This window comes from Protomyctophum parallelum (assembly GCF_964188405.1).
Source record: "Protomyctophum parallelum genome assembly, chromosome: 11".
Classification (NCBI taxonomy): Eukaryota; Metazoa; Chordata; class Actinopteri; order Myctophiformes; family Myctophidae; genus Protomyctophum; species Protomyctophum parallelum.
Window position 1 is genome coordinate 8,273,659 of NC_139707.1, and position 22,851 is coordinate 8,296,509.

Sequence of the window (22,851 nt, forward strand, 5' to 3'; positions counted from 1 at the left end):
ACTTGTCAAGTTTTACTCAACATTCTCATCTTGCCTTCCGTTTGCCTGTTGTTCGCTAACTTCCCATTCTTTGTCTGTCTCTCTCTATCTCTATTCTCTCTCTCTCTCTATTCTCTCTCTAACTCTCTCTCTCTCTCTCTCTCTCTCTCTCTCTCTCTCTCTCTCTCTCTCTCTCTCTCTCTCTCTATCTATCTATCTACACTCTATCTACACTCTATCCTTTGCTATTTCTCTGCCAGGGGCGGGGATTGAGGGAGAAAGAGGCCTGGCCTAGTCCAGTGATTCTCAACCTTTTTAATGTCAATGGCCACCAGTTTAGTTTGTGCAGTGTGCCACAGAACGCACTTGATTTTAATCTCTGGGGCCCCAATCTATGCTGTACACTACAAAACAGTCGTATTATATTTAACCTGACACAAATTGTACTTTCCGTTCCATTTGCTTTCCGAGTTGCAGACCTGCACGGGTCAACTTGTTAAATTGTTATGTTACCTACATCAGTGGTTCCCAAAATGGGGTCCGGGGACCCCCAGGTGTCCTTTTTTGAGAGTTCCTGGGGGTCCCCAGCCTTCTAGCTGTGAGGCGACGGCACCAACTGTGCCACCAAACTGGGGGTCCTTGAAATTAAAATGGTTGAGAATCACTGCTACTGTAAAAATCTTCTCTTATGGGGGTCCCTGGCATATCTTTTCAAATGGGGGTCCGCGGGTTAATTAGTGTCAAATTGGGGATCCTTGACATGAAAAAGTGTGGGAACCACTGGCCTACATACGTAACTATCGGTCATTTATCTGGGGGGCCACCTGCAACGTTACGTTGTTGGACCGCGGTGGACGTTGAGTCCAGAAACAACAAGACATCATTATCATAAAAGAGAGAGAACGAGAGAGAGAGAAAGGGGTGCAGTACTTAGTTTAGACGGGTGCAGTACTTAGTTTAGACAGTTTTTGGTTTAGACTAGTCATTGGTTAGACCAGTCATTAGTCCTACAACTACAACCTATCTCAAACCCTCACCCTAAACCTAACCTCCCAGGGGCAGCACACCCAAACCTAACCTTAACCCATGTCTAACCAATGACTAGTCTAAACTAAGTATGCACTATGCACCCCAGAGAAAGTAGAGACCTCCGTTTGTACTCACCCTTCATGTTGTTCATCGTACCCCCTGGAGAGAGAGAGGCCTCTGTGACGTCCTCGTAATCCAGTGGGAATCGATCCTGACCAGTGACTACTGATTCCTCTCTCAGTCAGAGCACATTGATTTGTACACACGCAAGCGGCCAAACTGACGCACGGAAACGGCGTGAGAGAAACGTCAACTCCAACACGGAGAGTTCTGTAGCCACGCGCATACAATCTGGCCACTTTATAACTCAATACGTTACATTCTGCCTGTTCTTGCCTGATCTGCTATTTTTTAAGAATCGTGAAAATGTGGTGCAAATCTTTGAATATATATATTTTTTTTTATGATTCAAATTTGTATTGCCTTTTCAGTTTAGTCACAAGGGAATAACTGAGAATGTACATGAAATAATCATACAAACAATTAAGACAACAAATGAAACAAAACTAGACAAGAAACGAATAAATACATTACACTACGAAACCTTTACAGAAAAGATAATACAATACAGACAATACAATAAAAAAATTAATAAAAAATAAAAAAACAAATAAAAGAGGAAAAAGAAATGAAGACAATGCCATTGAACCTGGGTAATATTAATTTACACTGTATCCAAGGAAAAATAAAAGAGAAATGGATGTTGCGCTCACACCACAATGACAGCAATAAGCATTATGTATCCTCCCCATTTCCGGATATATTTATCCAGTCTGTCGGACCTCCTATATGCCATTTCTTCGTATGCTGCAACCTTGCCTATCTCCACAAACAAGTCATGAAACGAGGGACTCCCTGACGCTTTCCAACCCCTCATCAGCACCTGTCTACTAGGGTTTAATGCCGGGATCCCGGGATTACGGGCCTCCCGGGTACGCAAACCCGGGTAGGGCACGCAAATCCCCGACCGAAATTTTCTTCGGGACTCGTCATCCCGGAGGTGTTGTTTTTTCTTGTTAGAAATGACACTAAAGGAGTTTTCACACAGTGCACGTTCTTTAAACTAAAGGAGTTTTCACACAGTGCACGTTCTTTACACTAAAGGAGTTTTCACACAGTGCACGTTCTTTAAACTAAAGGAGTTTTCACACAGTGCACGTTCTTTAAACTAAAGGAGTTTTCACACAGTGCACGTTCTTTAAACTAAAGGAGTTTTCACACAGTGCACGTTCTTTAAACTAAAGGAGTTTTCACACAGTGCACGTTCTTTAAACTAAAGGAGTTTTCACACAGTGCACGTTCTTTAAACTAAAGGAGTTTTCACACAGTGCACGTTCTTTAAACTAAAGGAGTTTTCACACAGTGCACGTTCTTTAAACTAAAGGAGTTTTCACACAGTGCACGTTCTTTAAACTAAAGGAGTTTTCACACAGTGCACGTTCTTTAAACTAAAGGAGTTTTCACACAGTGCACGTTCTTTAAACTAAAGGAGTTTTCACACAGTGCACGTTCTTTAAACTAAAGGAGTTTTCACACAGTGCACGTTCTTTACACTAAAGGAGTTTTCACACAGTGCACGTTCTTTAAACTAAAGGAGTTTTCACACAGTGCACGTTCTTTAAACTAAAGGAGTTTTCACACAGTGCACGTTCTTTAAACTAAAGGAGTTTTCACACAGTGCACGTTCTTTAAACTAAAGGAGTTTTCACACAGTGCACGTTCTTTAAACTAAAGGAGTTTTCACACAGTGCACGTTCTTTAAACTAAAGGAGTTTTCACACAGTGCACGTTCTTTAAACTAAAGGAGTTTTCACACAGTGCACGTTCTTTAAACTAAAGGAGTTTTCACACAGTGCACGTTCTTTAAACTAAAGGAGTTTTCACACAGTGCACGTTCTTTAAACTAAAGGAGTTTTCACACAGTGCACGTTCTTTAAACTAAAGGAGTTTTCACACAGTGCACGTTCTTTAAACTAAAGGAGTTTTCACACAGTGCACGTTCTTTAAACTAAAGGAGTTTTCACACAGTGCACGTTCTTTAAACTAAAGGAGTTTTCACACAGTGCACGTTCTTTAAACTAAAGGAGTTTTCACACAGTGCACGTTCTTTAAACTAAAGGAGTTTTCACACAGTGCACGTTCTTTAAACTAAAGGAGTTTTCACACAGTGCACGTTCTTTAAACTAAAGGAGTTTTCACACAGTGCACGTTCTTTCCCCAGCTGATCTACGAGTGCTCAAATGTCCAATCTGAACCCTCCCATCATTTTCAAACATGTTTGATGATATTTATATGGAATTATGGATCACACTCAAGGGCTGCAACGGGAACGGGAGCCAGCAGGACCATAAATGTTGGCGGCACGGGCGGTATTTAAATACCTGCGGGCGGGCACGGGCGGTCAAGATAAAATCAGCGGGACTCCGCGAATCCTGCATCCTCCCGCAATTAACCAGATACAGAGCTTATTATACACTTTAGTAAAATAATGAATGTCTGAGGAGAACGTATAATTTCCTGTCTGCGCTGCCGAGTCACTCTCTCCAGAACTGTGTTGGACATCTTCAGGCACGCTCCCCCCCCCCCCCCCCCCCCCCCCGTGTGCAAACTCCTTAAGTGTCATCGTCACGTTTTCTGAATAGCGTAGTAGGCCTATAACATTTTTTTATTGCAGGCTATATGTTCATATTTCGTTCAAATAAAACGTTTTCAACCAAAAAATATCAATTCTATTGAACATATGAAGTGTCTATACATATAAATGCATTTTGGTGGGCACTTTTCTTTTCTTCTCTTTTGTTTTTTTTCTGACGGGAATTCCCGCGGGAGCCCGGGAAAAGGTCCGCAAATTCCCGGGAATTAAAATGAGCCAAATCCGGGAAAATATTAAACCCTACTGTCTACCAATCATGATTGAATATATATATTCTTTCGCAGCGAACATTTTTAACTCAAATGTTTGCTTTTGGGAGGTCCCTGGAACTACATATTTTCAGATGGGGGTCAATACAGATACAGATAATTCTGGGGGTCCTTGACATGGAAAAAGGTTGAGCACCACTGACATAGAAACATAGGTTTTTCAGAAAACTGTCTGGATTTAGAAGACAGTAGAATCGGCCTCAGTTGGAAATGCATGCCCCAGATATTATGTCTGTGTCCCGTTTATGCCCATATATGGAGTTCTTTGTCAGCCATGCCCAAATATGGAATGCAGCCGTCAGAATGATGTCAGAACAGTCCAGATCCATATATGGCCACTTTGTGGCGGTTCTGGACAACTGTGGGTCCTACCGAATCGACACCGGGCACTGCACTCCCTCTGGGGGTGTGGAACACATCTGTCGAATTTGAAGTCGGTGGGGCAAACGGTTCTCGAGTTACGTGGATTACAGACATACGTACGTACAGAGATTTGGTGCATTTATAGATAGATATAGATAAAGTCAATTAACCCATTTAGGCCTGACGTCGATTATTACACAATATTATTATACAACTTACTGACACTGCATGTGTTCAAGGATCTTGATGTGCACTGCTGTTTCCTCAATGCTGTTTACACGTGCGCACACACACACACACACACACACACACACACACACACACACACACACACACACACACATATAACAATGCTCACACACCTGCCCACACCCACTGCTCCCTATAATGTGACCATAAAGGTGTGTGAAGTGTTGAGTTTCATAGCTCCCCATGGGACTGTCAGTGTCTCCATTTAAAACATCCCCCGTCTTTTATCATACTTCTGTGAAAGTCATGAAGCTCTCTCTCTCCCCCTCTTTCCATTACGACGTGGTTGCTCCTCAGTCCCCCCCCCCCCCCCCGCCCTGGGATTGTATGGCGATGGCTTTTCTAGGTCTGCTTGCATTGTGCGTGATGATGCTCACAGCCAAGATGGCTGCCTCCGTGTCTCCGTGCCTCCCACCATTTTATGCCCAGGAATGATAATGACTAGCTTGAGGAAAGGACGCCTTGTTTTGAAAACCCCGGACAGAGGGGGGGGGAATGAGGGAATGAGAGAGAGAGAGAGAGAGAGAGACAGTGAGTGGAACAGTGACAGAGAGAGAGAGCGGGAGGAGAGGAGAGGAGAGAGAGAGAGGAGAGAGAGACACAGAGACAGAGAGTACTAGTGACTTAGTGAAATATATGTGATATCATGGGGGACATGCATGGTGAGGGAATATGTGACTATTAAGACAATAATTTGATATAAGACAATAAATAAGACAATTATTGAACTAGCAGAGCAGTCTGTAATGAAAACTGATGTGATGTAAGGAAGGGTAACAGGCAGGCATGATTCAATTTAACCCTGACGGGGTGGAAATGGACACGCGAGGATCCACTCAGGATTTGTGTGTGTGTGTGTGTGTGTGTGTGTGTGTGTGTGTGTGTGTCCTCATAATGAGTGTCTTCTCTCTTAAACAGCTGTAACTGCTGTCTGTCTCCCTCCTTCCCTCCCTGCCTTCCTTAAGTTCCCTCTCTCTCCCTCTGCCTGTCTGTCATCTCTCTCCCTGTGTGTGTGTGTGTGTGTGTGTGTGTGTGTGTGTGTGTGTGTGTGTGTGTGTGTGTGTGTGTGTGTGTGTGTGTGTGTGTGTGTGTGTGTGTGTGTGTGTGTGTGTGTGTGTGTGTGTGTGTGCGTGTGCGTGTGCGTGTTCCTGTGCGAGGTAGAACCGCTGCCAGCGTTCTGGTGAAACCCGAGTCCGCTATGTGCTTTATGACTTTGTGACAAAGAACCAGATCTCTGGGGCTGGCTGGCTGACAAATGACCTCACAGCCTGGCTGGCTTGCAGGCTATGGCTCGACAGTTACTTGGCATAACCAACCGCTGCCTGGTGAACTCTTGTTGTTGACTACTAGCCATCTGGACAAATTGACTTGCCGACTACTGGCCCATACTGCTGCTATGTTTTGACCAACCCCCCCCTGGCTAACTAACTCAATGACTGGCTTGCTGGCTGGCTTGCTGCTGACTGAGTGAATGAATCACTGGTTGGCAGCGAAGGCTGCTCAGCTGACTGACTGACTGACTGTCTGACCCCATCATGAGGTCTGTGGAAGTCCTTAAGCCATTTAGGCCCGACGTTGACATTTAAAAATAAATATTTTTCTTTTTCTTAAAAAAACCCTCATTTTCTATATCAGTGGTTCTCAATATTTCATGTCAAGGACCTCAACAATTATATGTAATATGCGCCCCCCCTCCCATCTGAAAATATGTTGTTCCAGGGACCCTCCAGAAGCAAAGATTTGAATTAAAAACTGAAAGACATTTTCACGATTTTTCAATAGCTAAACTATAACATAATGCTTAACACACCTAAAGGGGTTCACGTACAGAATGGGTTAAGCAGTCTCGACAGATTATTATAATGTTAAACAAACAGCATTTGGCACATGGAAATTGTCTTTTGCGCCACATACTGTACAGCAGTCCTCTCTGACAAAAATACAAAGCGTACCTTCGCCACAGCGTCTCTCTCAAGATGGAACAAAAATGCCACAGATTAAACATTGCATCGTCCCAATTACTTTTTTCCAATGCAATGGAACTGCCACCCCATATTAGTGGTGGGAGAAAGCTAACTTATGTTACTTTGTGGATACAGTCGTGGGTGATCGCTGACTGGTACAAACTGGGCTGTTATTGATTTTAGGACACATTTTTAACCAATTTAGGACAGGCCGATACTAAAAATAATGTCTTCTAGTTCTAAATCCTAAACCTTTTCTGAAAAACCTATGTTTCTATATTGGTGGTGCTCGACCTTTTTCATGTCAAGGACCCCCAGAATTATCTGTATTTGGACGCCGACCCCCATCTGAAAATATGTTGTTCCAGGGACCCCCCAGAAGCAAAGATTTGACTTAAAAACGTTCGCTCTGAAAGAATATATATTCAAAGATTTGTGCCACATTTTCACGATTTGCATGATTACATGCATCCAGCAACAACATGGGCGCGTGCGTGTGTGCATATGTATGCATGTATGCGTGCGTGCATATGTATGCATGTATGCGTGCGTGCATGTATGCATGCAAATCGTGAAAATGTGGCACGCACACACACAGTCAGACAGTCACACAGTCTCACAGTCACAAAGTCACACATGCATACATATTATGCCCTCTAGTTTGAGGGCACTAAACTGATGTGATCTATCGACAGTGATCCAGCAGAGTGTTTAGTCTGAGTTCTTAGGGTAATGAAATCTCCTGCTAGCGTTGAGATTCAAAAGTATTTTGTTTTGAAACCGTGTGTGTGTGTACGTGCATGCGTGTGTGCGTGCATGCCAGCAATGTTTCCGCTGACGATGTACCCGTTTGATCAATATCGGCCATTTCCAAACGGCAGGACATGTTACTTCCCCTTTCCCTTTATTTGGATAAGTGCACGTAGACTCTGGAGTCTGGCTGTGGCACGCAGACTGGAAAGAAACCGGGCCTCTTCCTTACTTCCTTCACCAATGATACTAACGAAGGTAAGGTAGTGGCCCGCTTTTTGCATAGAGCTCATTGACACAGACCACGGACAGGCCAAAGGGGCCGACAAAAAGGCTACTATAAAGAACGCAACACAGTTTCACGTCAGTGTTATGCTCAATGTTGCGTGCTGCTGTTGCGTCACTCAGGGGGAGATGGCATATTTATGGATCTGCTACTATCGGCGTGTGGCACCAGCATGCGAAGAATACCCTTAAATAATCACGCTTTGCTGCCCTCAAACAGGAGGCCCATGTCGTTGCTGGATGGACGCATGGATGCACGTGGAACGAAATGCATGGATTTCAGCAGTATTATCCTTTACCCTCTCCTCTCGTGTCCTCCTAATCCAGAAGGACAGCAGACACACACATGATCCTTGTAATCTCTTCCTTCTCCAGCAGAAAAGCCTGATAACATTTCAAACCGCGTCTGTCTCGCCTCCTGCACGCCAGCTCGTGCCAGCCTGTAACACCACCGACGTACTCTACAACCCCAGGACCTGTTTCTTTTATCGTTTTACTTCCTTTACATGATAATAAAACCGTGTGGATGATATTGAAACATGAGTTAGCAAGTGTACGATTCATCTACACTATATTCCAAAATGGGAATTCATTCACCGGCTATATTGACAGAACAGCCGACATAATTCTCATCACCTACAGCACCAAGCCTTTGGAAAACACATCCCGAAATACATTGGTATATAATATATATATCAACGCAATCCCTCAACTGTTATTTTATATTGTTTACTGCAACGCACGACCTGATGTGTTAAATCACCCGGCTCCGGAGCACGACAAGACACGAGGCCACTTGTGTAAATGTCACTTCCATCTCATGCCTCTCAATGACTTGACTGCGGCCTCCCGTGTCGAGACCCAGCTGCTACACCGTAGAAACAAATCATAAGGCAAAGGATGAGAGGATGTGGCTATTAGGAAGGAATCGCTGTGATGTCCACCTGTCAGGGTTCTGTTTGGATTCAGTGTGTGTATGGGAGGAGTTTGAACATGCAGTTCATTCAGTCTGTGTGTGTGTGTGTGTGTGTGTGTGTGTGTGTGTGTGTGTGTGTGTGTGTGTGTGTGTGTGTGTGTGTGTGTGTGTGTGTGTGTGTGTGTGTGTGTGTGTGTGTGTGTGGTGTGCGTGATTCAATTTTCCGACTCATCCACGTTTTCTGTGCGTGGTCCGTGTCTCTGTGCTGTGTGCACATCATTCTGTGCGTGGTCCGTGTCTCTGTGCTGTGTGCACATCATTCTGTGCGTGGTCCGTGTCTCTGTGCTGTGTGCACATCATTCTGTGTGTCTGTCTGTAACATCCTCTGGTTGTTTATTAGCCCGTGTTATCTCGTTCGTTCGTGTTATCTTGTTCCAAATCAGCCGGTGTGTTGTTGTTGTTTTTTTTTAATGCCGGCCTCTCCACAATATCCTCCCCAGACAGGCAGTCGATAAACATCACCGCTTACCAGCCTGTCTCATAACGGACACGATTGTTCCCCCATTGTTCCCCGTTTGATTCTCGCTGTGAATGTTATTGTCGTGTCCCTCCGTGTAATCATGACCGAAATCCTTCCAACGCCCGCAAGACAGCATCACGACGAAAAGTACCACGGACAGTTAACCGTAGTGGTGTAATTATGCATTTTTCTCAGTCTAGTCTGAAGACGAGGGCTGAGCCGTCGTTGGACGCCTGTGTGTCCTGATTTACGGCCCATCAGAATGTTCACAATAGATGTGGCGGTGATGCGAAGCGCACGCATATAAATTATGAATAACAAGTCGTGCTCTCTTGCGCACGCCGTGTGTGTATTCATTGTCAAAATGTCAGACTTTATTGACGCTATAAATTCATGCTCGGAAAACAACTCACCGGGAAGACTTTATCCCTTTTAGGCCTGACGTCGAATATTATATTCAAAGATTTGTGCCGCATTTTCAAGATTTTTCAAAAATAGCAGACCTATGAGCTTGTAGTTCTGCTATTTTTCAATAGCTAAAGTATAACATAATGCTTAGTTAAAACACCAAAACGGGTTCCCGTCCAGAATGGGTTATATTAAGTAGTATGAATTCCCCTATAGTTAGTTAGTTAGTTAGTTTCATTTATTGTCCACGTGTGGAAATTCGTCTTCGGTCTCAACTGTAAAAAACAAACGGTTACAACAACAGCAACAACACTTATTTTCTGATGGCAAAAAAGTGCAGGACAACAGTGGCAAATACATTGGAAAAACAAACAAATCTAGCGAGACATGGTATCATTTAGTGCCTTAATGGCATTTTGGTACTTTGTACCGTCTACCAGAGGGAAGCAGTTCTAACTCCCCGCAGAGTGGATGAGAGGAGGTGGTTTTCTAACTCCCTGCAGAGTGGATGAGAGGAGGTGGTTTTCTAACTCCCTGCAGAGTGGATGAGAGGAGGTCGTTTTCTAACTCCCTGCAGAGTGGATGAGAGGAGGTGGTTTTCTAACTCCCTGCAGAGTGGATGAGAGGAGGTGGTTTTCTAACTCCCTGCAGAGTGGATGAGAGGAGGTGGTTTTCTAACTCCCCGCAGAGTGGATGAGAGGAGGTGGTTTTCTAACTCCCCGCAGAGTGGATGAGAGGAGGTCGTTTTCTAACTCCCTGCAGAGTGGATGAGAGGAGGTCGTTTTCTAACTCCCTGCATAGTGGATGAGAGGAGGTCGTTTTCTAACTCCCTGCAGAGTGGATGAGAGTAGGTCGTTTTCTAACTCCCTGCAGAGTGGATGAGAGGAGGTCGTTTTCTAACTCCCTGCAGAGTGGATGAGAGGAGGTGGTTTTCTAACTCCCTGCAGAGTGGATGAGAGGAGGTGGTTTTCTAACTCCCTGCAGAGTGGATGAGAGGGGGTGGTTTTCTAACTCCCTGCAGAGTGGATGAGAGGGGGTGGTTTTCTAACTCCCTGCAGAGTGGATGAGAGGAGGTTGTTTGCTATCTTGATAGCTTTTTTACGAAGTACCTCCTTGTAGATACAGCCTAATTGTTGCTGTCTCTTCCCAATGACTTTTGAGGCTAGGTTTACTATTCGCTGCAGCTTGTACCATATACACATACTGTAATATTAGACGACATACACTGCATTTATACAGTGTATTCTCATTTTGGTGTAAGTTGGCATGTTGAACTGTGACAATGACTCGCATGCTTGACCATGTGTTCTTGTGTGTTTCTCTGCTCTTTCAAATTCCATGCAAATTATTATTGCGACCGCAAGTCACGTTTACTATGAAAACGTACATTTCCCGTCAGTCGGTAGGTTGGATGGTTGGTTGGTTGGTTGGTTGCATGGTTGGTTGGTTGGTCACCCCAGACATGACCGTATACTGTATGGTCTTGGATCTCCATATATGGAACTGTTCTGACATTCCATATGTTGATCTGACCACATCAAACCCTAGGTACACTCAAGACACGCTCCATACAGTATATGGCCAGTACAGAATTGATTCTGTACTGTGTTATTTGAACTCTTGACTAGAGTTAAATGAACACTTCCGGTTTTATGGCGCGTGTGTCGCATTACTTCTCTATCAACTTAACACTATTAAATGATGGTTCTGTATACTCGACTCAACTCAGCTTTATTTATAGAGCACATTTAACATGACCAGGTCAAAGTGCTGTATTGCTCATTACTCGCTCTCAATTCAATTATTGGCATGAGGGAAGCTAGGAGTATGTATACAATTAAAAGGGAAATATAGAAATGTGTAAATGAGAATTTGTCATTATACAGAGGTACAACGAAATGTTGAAAGCTGAGCTTTACGGTGCAGGTCCACATAGCACAATATGTGCTCAACGACATACAACATACAACAACACAACATATATACTGAGTGTATTAAAACAAAATGCATGAACGCATTGCAGAGCTCTGTTGCAATGCGAAAATTTGCTCACAAGGCCATAATAAGCATTGGGCATTTGCTGTCAGAAATTGTTATACACATGATAGGAAAGGTTATCTTGGGATAAACTTGGCATTGAAACAAATGGCAGCAATATTTCAATGTTTTTCGCATTCAGTTTTTTCAAATGTGATTAACTGTCTTCTTTATCCCCCCCCCCCCCCCCCCCCTCCTTTATCTCCAGGATGAAGAGGAGGAGATTAAGCTGGAGATTAATATGCTGAAGAAGTACTCCCACCACAGGAATATAGCCACCTACTATGGAGCCTTCATCAAGAAGAGTCCACCTGGACACGATGACCAGCTCTGGGTGACTGTTCCATTTATATCACGTTGAACCCATTCTGACCTGAGATCAGATTCTAAAAATGTCTTCTAGATCCTGACAGTTTTCTGAAAAAGCTATGTTTCTATGTCAGTCGTTCTTCGATTTTTCAAAAACAGCAGATCTACAAGCTCGTAGCGCGCCACTCGGTGGCGCGCTATGAGCTTGTAGATCTGCTGTTTTTGAAAAATGGCCAGTCTTTAAACCAGAATAGAAGCATGTCTCTCTAACCCGGGATCAGTGTGGGACCGGGTGGCCAGTCTTTCTGTGTATTTCGGACATTTGTTCCCAACCTTTTTATACTGAAGAAAGAAAATGTGGCTCTCCATGTATGTACCACCACAATAAATAACATTTGTTATTTATTTATTTAGTTGGGAAGCGCCCTTTTTGTTCCATATTATTCCTAAAACAATAATGATGCTGCCCTGACAAAACTCTAATCACGTCTAACCACGAATCAGCACAATCAACTGATGATATTTCTAATGTGATTAATCCGTTCTCAAATCCTCTATCGACGTCGGCTATAGGTGTGCTGTCATGCCCATTTCAGCACAGCTATAGGTGTGCTGTCATGCCCATTACAGCACGGCTATAGGTGTGCTGTCATGCCCATTTCAGCACGGCAGCTATAGGTGTGCTGTCATGCCCATTTCAGCACGGCTATAGGTGTGCTGTCATGCCCATTTCAGCACAGCTATAGGTGTGCTGTCATGCCCATTTCAGCATGGCTATAGGTGTGCTGTCATGCCCATTTCAGCACGGCTATAGGTGTGCTGTCATGCCCATTTCAGCACGGCTATAGGTGTGCTGTCATGCCCATTTCAGCATGGCTATAGGTGTGCTGTCATGCCCATTTCAGCACGGCTATAGGTGTGCTGTCATGCCCATTTCAGCACGGCGGCTATAGGTGTGCTGTCATGCCCATTTCAGCATGGATATAGGTGTGCTGTCATGCCCATTTCAGCATGGCTATAGGTGTGCTGTCATGCCCATTTCAGCACGGCTATAGGTGTGCTGTCATGCCCATTTCAGCACGGCTATAGGTGTGCTGTCATGCCCATTTCAGCACGGCTATAGGTGTGCTGTCATGCCCATTTCAGCACGGCTATAGGTGTGCTGTCATGCCCATTTCAGCACGGCTATAGGTGTGCTGTCATGCCCATTTCAGCACGGCTATAGGTGTGCTGTCATGCCCATTTCAGCATGGCTATAGGTGTGCTGTCATGCCCATTTCAGCACGGCTATAGGTGTGCTGTCATGCCCATTTCAGCATGGCTATAGGTGTGCTGTCATGCCCATTTCAGCACGGCTATAGGTGTGCTGTCATGCCCATTTTTTTTTTTTTAAGATATTTTTTTGCGGCTTACGCCTTTATTGATTTTTTTAAGGGATAGAAAGTAGGCTGACAGGAAACGGGAGAGAGATGGGGGGATGACATGCGGTAAAGGCCGTGTCGGGTCCGGGAGTCGAACCCGCGGCACACTGCGACTGGATCACCAGTCCGGTGCCCAGACCGTTACGCTACGGCCTGGGCCTCTGTCATGCCCATTTCAGCATGGCTATAGGTGTGCCGTCATGCCCATTTCAGCACGGCTATAGGTGTGCTGTCATGCCCATTTCAGCATGGCTATAGGTGTGCTGTCATGCCCATTTCAGCACGGCTATAGGTGTGCTGTCATGCCCATTTCAGCATGGCTATAGGTGTGCTGTCATGCCCATTTCAGCATGGCTATAGGTGTGCTGTCATGCCCATTTCAGCACGGCTATAGGTGTGCTGTCATGTCCATTTCAGCACGGCTATAGGTGTGCTGTCATGCCCATTTCAGCACGGCTATAGGTGTGCTGTCATGCCCATTTCAGCACGGCTGGATAGCCTATTTCAACCAATTGCCCTTTTATGGGGCGGCGACCTAACCTTAAACAACACACATTGTTATAGAGCGTAAATAAACGACGCTATAGCGAGAGGGACTGTGCCCTATCATCACAGCTCTCTTTTCTCCATTTCTTAAACTGGCTGTCTCTGTCTCGCTCTCTCTCTCTCACACACACAGACACTCTGCTGTCTGGCTTTCTCTCTCTCGCTCTCTCTCTCTCTCTCTCTCTCTCTCTCTCTCTCTCTCTCTCCCTCAACCTCCGGCTCTGACTATCCTCACTGTTCCTCTGTGTCAACAATAGCTCCCCCCTCCTCCTCTGCCTCCACCCCTCTCGTCTCGTGTTTGCCTGCTTGTGTTACGTTTTAACGGTCTCCGTGGTTCTCCAACGCTCCCTCCGAACAACAGTCCGCTGAGACGGAGAGAATAGGGACGTCAATACCTTTTCATAGCGCCATTGACGCCGGGCCTCGCGTGGGACGGTGAAACGAGAGCATGCACAGTCGACCTCAAAGAATGTTCAGTTTACTCAGTCTGACTCTTACGGATTTTTAAACAAACACCTGGTTTTTACCGTGCAGGGGTCAGGAAAGAAGGGCAGAGGTTAATGGAAAGTGCGATGGGCTGGAGAGAAGTGTGTTTGGAGAACGGAGACGGTCGGGAATGGCATCAGGATTAAGACTTCCTTTTATGTGAGGGTGCAACAGTTTAGCGGATTCAAATGCCATCAATGCATTGAAAGGGACAACATCATGCTTAATCAGAGCATCGTGATGCTCTCAGTAGTTTCCACCGCGAAACGTTGTATTGTGACATTTTGGAGAAATTCCAAGGTTATGCACATGCATAAAGTGAATGGCAAAGTGAGAGGCAAAGTGAAAGGCAAAGTCAGAGGCAAAGTGAGAGGCAAAGTGAAAGGCAAAGTCAGAGGCAAAGTGAGAGGCAAAGTGAGTTTAACGTTGTTTAATGCAATCAGATAGGACTTTTCTGTATGGGCTGTCAAGGCCAGAAGGTATTTTTTTGTCACTCAGTACTGGCATTCCTGCATAACTTCCGGGTATATCAGTCTTAGCCGGTCACGTAAGTCCCCTAACCTCATATGAGTCTTAACCGGCCACGTAAGTCCCCTAACCTCATATGAGTCTTAACCGGCCACGTAAGTCCCCTAACCTCATGTCAGTCTTAACCGGCCACGTAAGTCCCCTAACCTCATATCAGTCTTAACCGGCCACGTAAGTCCCCTAACCTCATATCAGTCTTAACCGGCCACGTAAGTCCCCTAACCTCATGTCAGTCTTAACCGGCCACGTACAGTAAGTCCCCTAACCTCATGTCAGTCTTAACCGGCCACGTAAATCAGTTTACAACATGTGTCGTCGCTGTCAAAATCGTGATCAACCACACAGAATGCAGCCTACTGAGATCTTGGTACAGTAGGTCAGGTCAGCAGACGGCTACTAAGAGCATTCAATGCTCTGATTATACGTGATTTTGTCCCTTTAAATGCATTGATGGCATTCGAAGCGGGTAAGTATAAAATAGGTCTCAAGCGGATAATCTACAGTAGGTTCCTAGAAGGAGTTGAGAGAGAGAGAAGTGAGAGTTACTAACTCTCACACAGTCGCTATTATCTGTTATTACAGCTGCTTCCCTGAACCCTGCACAACCCCCACTGTTATGGCTGTACTGTGTGTTTGTGTGTCACGTGAGAGTTTCCAGGCATTCTCCATAATTATACCTATTGATGCACAATCAATTAATTATATCAGTACCAGACGATAATGCGTTATCCGTATCGCGGTATCGGACAGATTTCAAAAGTGATAACTAGCATCCGTAGTTCTAGTCCATATCCTGCATCCACCTTTACTTAACACTAGAATGTCTGAAGTAAAATCAGCTAAATTAGCATGTGCTTAAATTCACATTTAGAATTTCTTTCAGATGTCAAAAACTTCTGAGATGATAGAATGGTGATGGATGATGATGGTCATGGAAGGGGAACCTTCTGAAAGCTTTATGGGCAAAGATAATAAACTTCAAAATAAATAAAAAACGGTCAAAATGTCCTCAGACAAGCAATATTACACGAGAGGGGGTGGTTTAACGTCATTAATGCATGCCTGTGAAGTGCACACAGAAATGCATTAGACGCTAAACCACCCCCTCTTGTGTAATATTGCAATTATACAACAGTTACCCTTAAAACTAAGAAAATCACTGAAAAAACATATTTTGTTAATGACAGATGTAGTCACTACGACCACAAATGTCCCCAAGAAACTAGCTAGCCTAGCCACCGAGTTTGCTGCGCTCTGGGAAAACAGTGCGGCTGAATTCTTTGTTTTGATTAGGTGTGGAGTGGTGCTCGTTTGAACCACGGCTGGAAGGCTGTTTCAACCAATGAAACGACCTGTTGTATAATGTATAATGTTCATGTACTGTTCACTCAACCTCCTTGTCCTGCCTCTCCAGCTGGTGATGGAGTTCTGTGGAGCAGGTTCCATCACAGACCTGGTGAAGAACACCAAGGGCAACACGCTCAAGGAGGACTGGATCGCCTACATCTCCCGCGAGATCCTCAGGGTGGGTTCCCGGATGGCCGGATGCATGCTGGGAAATGTGGTTTATTGACCTTTTCGCTAAACCCCACCCCAAAAACCCTAACTAAGTCCAATGCCAGTCCAAATAGTTTTGTTTGGCTAACGGCCGATGTAATCTCTCGCACGCACGTGCGCGGTCTTTATGTGCATCACTGCGTAAAATGCGATATTTTGGGCTTGATTAGAGCTTAATTTGACTTGGTTATTAAAATCAACGATGATCGCTTAGCATCCCGGACATCTGATAGTGCTGCACAGTCCAAAGCTACTACCGGATGTTATGGTTCGTTAAACCGGAAGTGACATTGCCAAATTCGCTCTATTCGGCATAATGGTGACGTTACTGCCATCATCAGGACTATAATATACTATAGGATTGCCTTGTTAAAATGAGATATAGATTTTTCTATTGGCATTGAAATGATGAATTAAACATATGAATAGTGGAGGTAGAAGGCACAATCCACTGTTAATTAGGCTGGCCATAAGCCAGTTAATAGTAAAGTTACACAAACCAGGTGATGGCAATAATGCTAATCGGCGTAGTCTTACCATGCATTTAATACATGGTAATGCATGGTAAGATTGACTGAGTTAAGTTGATTGAGTTGAATACAGTTAAGTTGATTAAGTTGATTGAGTTGGATACTGTTTCTCCCGCTACAATTTCCTTGTATTTCTAGACTAGATTTAGAAGAATTTGAAGCTCTTGCTACTGAAATGATCGATTATTTATTTGGAGAAATCCCATCATTTAACAATGCTTATCAATAGGTGAGAAGGACAGCTTGCCATCGCAGAGTGTAATGGGTGGGGCTTAGCGAAAGGCTAATTGTCAACTTTTCTTTTTCTATTCTCCTCAGGGATTGACTCACCTACACGCCCATCATGTGATCCATCGTGACATCAAGGGCCAGAACGTTTTGCTGACTGAAAATGCTGAGGTCAAACTGGGTATGTGAAGGAGCGGTTTTGGTTTGATGTGTTGCTTCACAGTAGCACCCAAACGTATTGCTAAGCTCAGTCTTTGTTGTCCGTTTGATTATATCTGACCAGATTTGAAATGGTGAAAATTCCAGCTTTTCACCAAGAGAAAAACGTATTCTTATTTTTCAAAATTAGTTAATAGCACAGGCAGACTCTTCACATACTAGATCATGTCTGAAATAAGTGTCAGAGCTGAAATGTAAATATACAATAAATGCTTAAACATGTAGCTACAGTAGGTGTAATGTTGGACCACACAGAAGTGAACATTTCAAGCCTGTTTTCTCAACTCGCTGTTTTCTTCAAGACGTTACTCTATAAGCCATATCTCCAAAACTGGTGGGTCAAACTGAACAACCAATATGTCAATTTGAAGCTATGATTCCCTGCTTTCATATGACATGGAAAAATGAAAATCCAATGGCAGTCCCTCAGTCAAATTTGGCCACATATATTTGTAATCAGATTTTTTTAAATCATGTTACATGCAATGAATCAGTTCACCCCAATAGCCTGCATGTCCACAACATAAAGTTCCACTATTCACCTGAAGATTTTCCTGGTAGTTCTTTTTCTTGGTAGTTCTTTGACATAACTAAGTTTAGATTACCTTAATTGGAGCGACGTTCACGCTTTCTAACCATTTTTTACGAGATTACGAGAAGACAGGGAGGCTTTATAGGAGTGAAAAGATTAAGAGACTCAGATGATGCTCATATGTAAACTCAAACATTATAACGTTATTTAATGTACCGTAATACATAGCAATCCTCGTTACGAGGATTTCGACCAAAAGCTATATAGCTACTTCAGCTAAAAATGGCTACTTGATAACCAAACCAATCCTGCACTTTATTTGACAATGTATCCTGTACTACTTGAATGTAATACTGCACTTTATACACAACTTTCTTCAGTACATAAATATATATTGCCCTCTAAAAAGCTGCTATTCTTTGTGCAATTACATGCAGTATGAGCCAAGTAAAAAAATAGTTTTGTCTTACTTAGCCTTAAACCGATATACTTTGCACCTTTAGTACCTGTTTTTTATCTCTGTTTCTGTATGATTAAAGTAAAGTAAAACACTTGCTCTCACTAAAAAGCCAACGGTTACATTAGCGTCTCTTAACTGGTTTTAACCTTTTCGGTTCCAGTTGACTTTGGCGTGAGCGCCCAGCTGGACCGGACAGTGGGCCGGAGGAACACCTTCATCGGGACGCCATATTGGATGGCTCCGGAGGTCATCGCTTGTGACGAGAACCCAGACGCCACCTACGACTACAGGGTAAGAAGCTCTGCCAGGGCAGAGGAGGTCACGCTAAACGGTACAGTGGGCGCTAAAGTGGGGTCACATTACCAATAGTCAGACACCCCAACAGCACCTCTCAGTTCAGACGGGTCTGATTTTTGATTCCAGTTAAACAAAAATGCTCACACTAAATGTTACATAAGAATACATAAGAATCAAATACACAAACATAGAAAAATCTCACTTAAAATGGTTCTCAAATACAGTGAAATGCTATGTGATATGTGAAGATGAACAGAAACACAGATATACATGCATACAGTGTCCACTGCATCCATCTAATTCACCGTCCATGTGTTTTCAGAGTGACCTGTGGTCTTGTGGAATCACTGCCATAGAGATGGCCGAGGGGGCTCCTCGTAAGTTCTCCCATGTCATCTCCCATGTTAACCCATTTTGGACTGAGGTCGATCTAAAAAAAAGTCTTCTTTCCTGAAAAACCAATGTTTCTATGTCAGTGGTGCTCAACCTTTTTCACGTCAAGAACTCCCAGAATTATCTGCATTTGGCCGCGGACCCCCCCTCTGAACATGTTGTTCCAGGGACCCCCCATAAGCAAATATTTGAGTTAAAAATGTACGCTCTTCAAAAATTCGTGTTCGCTTTTCAAAAATAGCAGACCTACAAGTTCATAGCTCGGCACTCTGTGCCGTGCTTTGAGCTTGCAGATCTGCTATTTTTCAACAGCTAAAGCATAACATAATGCTTAAAACACCAAAAGGGGTTCCCGGCTTCCGCCCAAAATGGGTTAACCTAATCACAAACCCTTTGAGCCTAACGTGTACTCCCTATAGTCAAGTATACACTATTCAGTCATTTTCTTTTCTTTTCTGTTTTAGAGTTATAAAACAACCCTAACAACAAAACATATAATGAATAGTAGGATAAAAAAATCCTACTAAAGAGGGTTAACAAAAAAATCCCTGGCCATAAGAATCATAGATAACAGGGAAGAGTTCATCCTGGAACGTATTTTGGAGCTGTGAATATTCCCATTGCCTAAAACTTAAATGAAAATATCTGAAATAAAATAAATGCCTTTGTAAAACCTTCCGTTGGAAGAGTAGTCTCTGTTATCAACAGTCTCTGTGTGATTTGTTTCCCCCCATGCAGCGCTGTGTGACATGCATCCAATGAGAGCGCTCTTCCTCATCCCCAGAAACCCTCCTCCTCGACTCAAGTCCAAAAAATGGTAAGTTATCTCATGTTTCATTAATATCACTAAAGTACAGCAGCGGCTCCGCAGGGCTTGACATGAACTTTTTGAGGCACTTTTAAATCAACTAACTGTAAGTTGTTTTTGGTGAATACATGTTAGATGAATATTCTCAGTTTACAAGTTATTAGCCCTAGAGAATGTCTGTGATCTTAAATTTTTATTTGATATGGACATAACAATCACATTGCTCATTGCACAATTGTACAACTTGTAGATGCATCGTTTACAGTGTGTTAGCACGAGTGCTAGTTTTTCACCACTTGGCAACGTTTCGTTTTGGCAACGTTGCTAAAACGTTGCCAAATGTAGTGTAAAAGCATTACATTTCAGGTCCTTTTGGTGGGTGATATATATCCTCATGCCTTGACGGTTTCAATACTTAAATTCTTTTTTAAGGTTTATTTTCATTCAGGTCAGTGTAGAGATACAGGAAGGAAACCAAGGGCAGAGGGAGAGGAGGAACAAGAAGCGAGACAAGATAATATTGGTCAGATTTGAACCCCGGTCCTCGCACTCACAAGGAGCATAATGTGGTCTGTGCACTGACTGGCTCGAGCCACCATGGGCACACCACTGTCTCTGACTGAACCTGCTAACCTCGAGCAATGCTGTTAGCGCTATGCTCTGCTAATTTTGTTCTATGTAAAAATAAAAATAAACACCCATCTAAATAAAGAAAAGTCACACTCAAAGCTTCATGCCGATTCATTAAGCTGGATGTATTCTTCGGTGTGCAATGGTGCTGCTTGTGGACATAGAGCTCATCTACAAGCTCACGATGCCATGAGAGGCCAGCTTGTACAGTAGATCTATTCTCGGCAAGCAACAACGTGGTACGACGAAGCATAATGCTGCGTTCAACAGTACTAGCAGATACAAAGCCACACAGCATATTTTTAGCTTTGTTGAAGAAGTTGAAGCTAGCTCAACTAAATCTTTATCCCACGATTGTGTAACCCATTTTTTCACCCAGTGTCAATTATCTAATGTAATCCTGGCTCTACACTTCCTCTGCCAACCTGGGGAGAGCAAACGGAACTGACCTCATACTTCCTTCTATGCATGAGGAGTCCAAGGTGCTTCTTTTCACCTGACAGGGGGGAGTTTCCTTATTTGGACGTAGCACGTGGAAGCTCCTTTCCCCTTCATCGGGTGCCCTGGCTGGCCAGAGGGAGGCAGTTTTAGAGACCAGGATTACTGCATGTTTACTGCATGCTACCTACCCTAGGGGACACAGGGAGAGTTAGCTTTGTTGTAGCTTTCGTAATAGCAGCTACAAACATTGGATGTATCTTTGTATCTTCATGCCGCTGGCATCCATTGAAAATGAATGTCCGCCTGCATCTTTGTAGCCAGTGTGAACACAGGCTTTAGTGTGACACCTTGCCCATTTTTGTCGCGTGACATCAGACATCCTTGTGTCCCTGACGCTCCCAGGTCTAAGAAGTTCTTCAGCTTCATCGAGGGCTGCCTGGTGAAGAACTACACCCAGCGACCCCCCACCGACCAGCTGCTCAAACACCCCTTCATCAGGGACCAGCCTAACGAGAGGCAGGTGCGCATCCAGCTCAAAGACCACATCGACCGCACCAAGAAGAAGAGGGGAGACAAGGGTACGTCCAAATGGAACGTGACACTGTTGTGATTTTCATCATTAGCTAGTTTTAGTCTGTCTTTTCAGTAAAGGTTCATTTAGTTTTTGTCATATTTTATAGTCACCTGAAATGTTTTAGTGACAAAAACACAGACACAAACAAGAATTGTCTGTCAATATGGATTGCATCCTTAATATTTGTCCTGTTAGTATAGACTACATGTCTATGATCTTAGGGCTCTATTGTCGTCCATGCTAAACCCCTTACCCCTAAACTACTTTGCCTTTTTTCACTATTTTTTCACTATTTTGAAAAACTATGTTAAAATAGCCAATCTACAAACTCACAATGTGTCGATGTAGATTGGGCTAGTTGAACTATTCAAAACTGTTTTTCAAAATAGTAAAAAAATAAAAGAGAAGTTTAGGGATAAGGGGTTAGCAATAGCATGGACACAAATGGATGGCTGGTTGGCACAACATGTAGCCGGAAGAGTAGAATAATGCAGTGTTTGTCGGCATTGGCCTGATGGCCACCTCAGCGCTTGCTTCTTGGACCTCTGAGCGTTAGCTCTTAAGCCAACATTTGTATTGTCTTCTCATCTCCTCTTCAGATGAGACGGAGTATGAATACAGTGGCAGTGAGGAAGAGGAGGAGGAAACACCTGGAGAACAAGAAGGAGAACCAAGGTAACCAGTAACCAGTAGTTCTCAACGATTTTGGCCGGGGACCCCCTGAGATGCTTTGGCAGTGTCTCGGGACCCCTGCCCCGCCCCCCCTCCCGGCCCCCAATATAAATTGACTGCTACAATAACCTTAATAATAGACGCAATACACCATAAATAAATGCTGAAACCAGATTATCATTAGGGAAGGTGTATGTGTGTACTTTATGTAAACTCTTCATTTCCATTTTCAGTTGCAAAAGAATAAAATAATTTGGGGGACCCCCCCCAAAATAATTTGGCGACCCCCAGAGGGGTCGCGACCCACGGGTTGAGAACCCCTGCTCTAGGTCACGACAACACCAACATGGTGTAGGACTACATTTGAAACTCATGATCAGTGGCGTGCACAGATAGACACTAGGGGGTGCTAGAGCACCCCCTGCCCTTTTGGCAATTTTGCTCTTAAAAAATAAAATAAAAATAAAAGATTATTTTTTCCTTAATGTGTAGTGTGTGGACCATGCGGTGACATTGATCAAATTTTGATAAAAAAACGCTTCTACTATATTATTTAGGCCCCCCCACAATCTAAAGCTATGTTTCTATGTCAGTGGTTCTTCGATTAAAGAAAAATAGCAGACCTACAAGCTCGCGCGCTATGAGCTTGTAGATCTGCTATTTTTCAATAGCTAAAGCACCAAAATGGGTTCCTGCCCCAAAATGCGCTGCACAAGGTGCCCTTTTTTCACTTGAGCA

General features: G+C 43.8%; 1 protein-coding gene across 6 annotated transcripts in view; it reads left to right on the forward strand.

The window, feature by feature from the left end:
- LOC310867291 (mitogen-activated protein kinase kinase kinase kinase 4-like) overlaps positions 1-22,851 on the forward strand; it is a 162,102-nt gene that overhangs the window by 86,360 nt on the left and 52,891 nt on the right. For all 6 annotated transcript variants that reach the window (XM_083777217.1, XM_083777220.1, XM_083777215.1 and 3 more), the window contains exons 4-11: positions 11,691-11,816; positions 16,187-16,297; positions 17,178-17,268; positions 18,459-18,589; positions 18,918-18,972; positions 19,727-19,805; positions 21,270-21,445; positions 22,041-22,116. In XM_083777217.1, the coding sequence (XP_083633343.1) occupies positions 11,691-11,816; positions 16,187-16,297; positions 17,178-17,268; positions 18,459-18,589; positions 18,918-18,972; positions 19,727-19,805; positions 21,270-21,445; positions 22,041-22,116 (845 nt within the window). The remainder of the gene's footprint in view (positions 1-11,690; positions 11,817-16,186; positions 16,298-17,177; positions 17,269-18,458; positions 18,590-18,917; positions 18,973-19,726; positions 19,806-21,269; positions 21,446-22,040; positions 22,117-22,851) is intronic.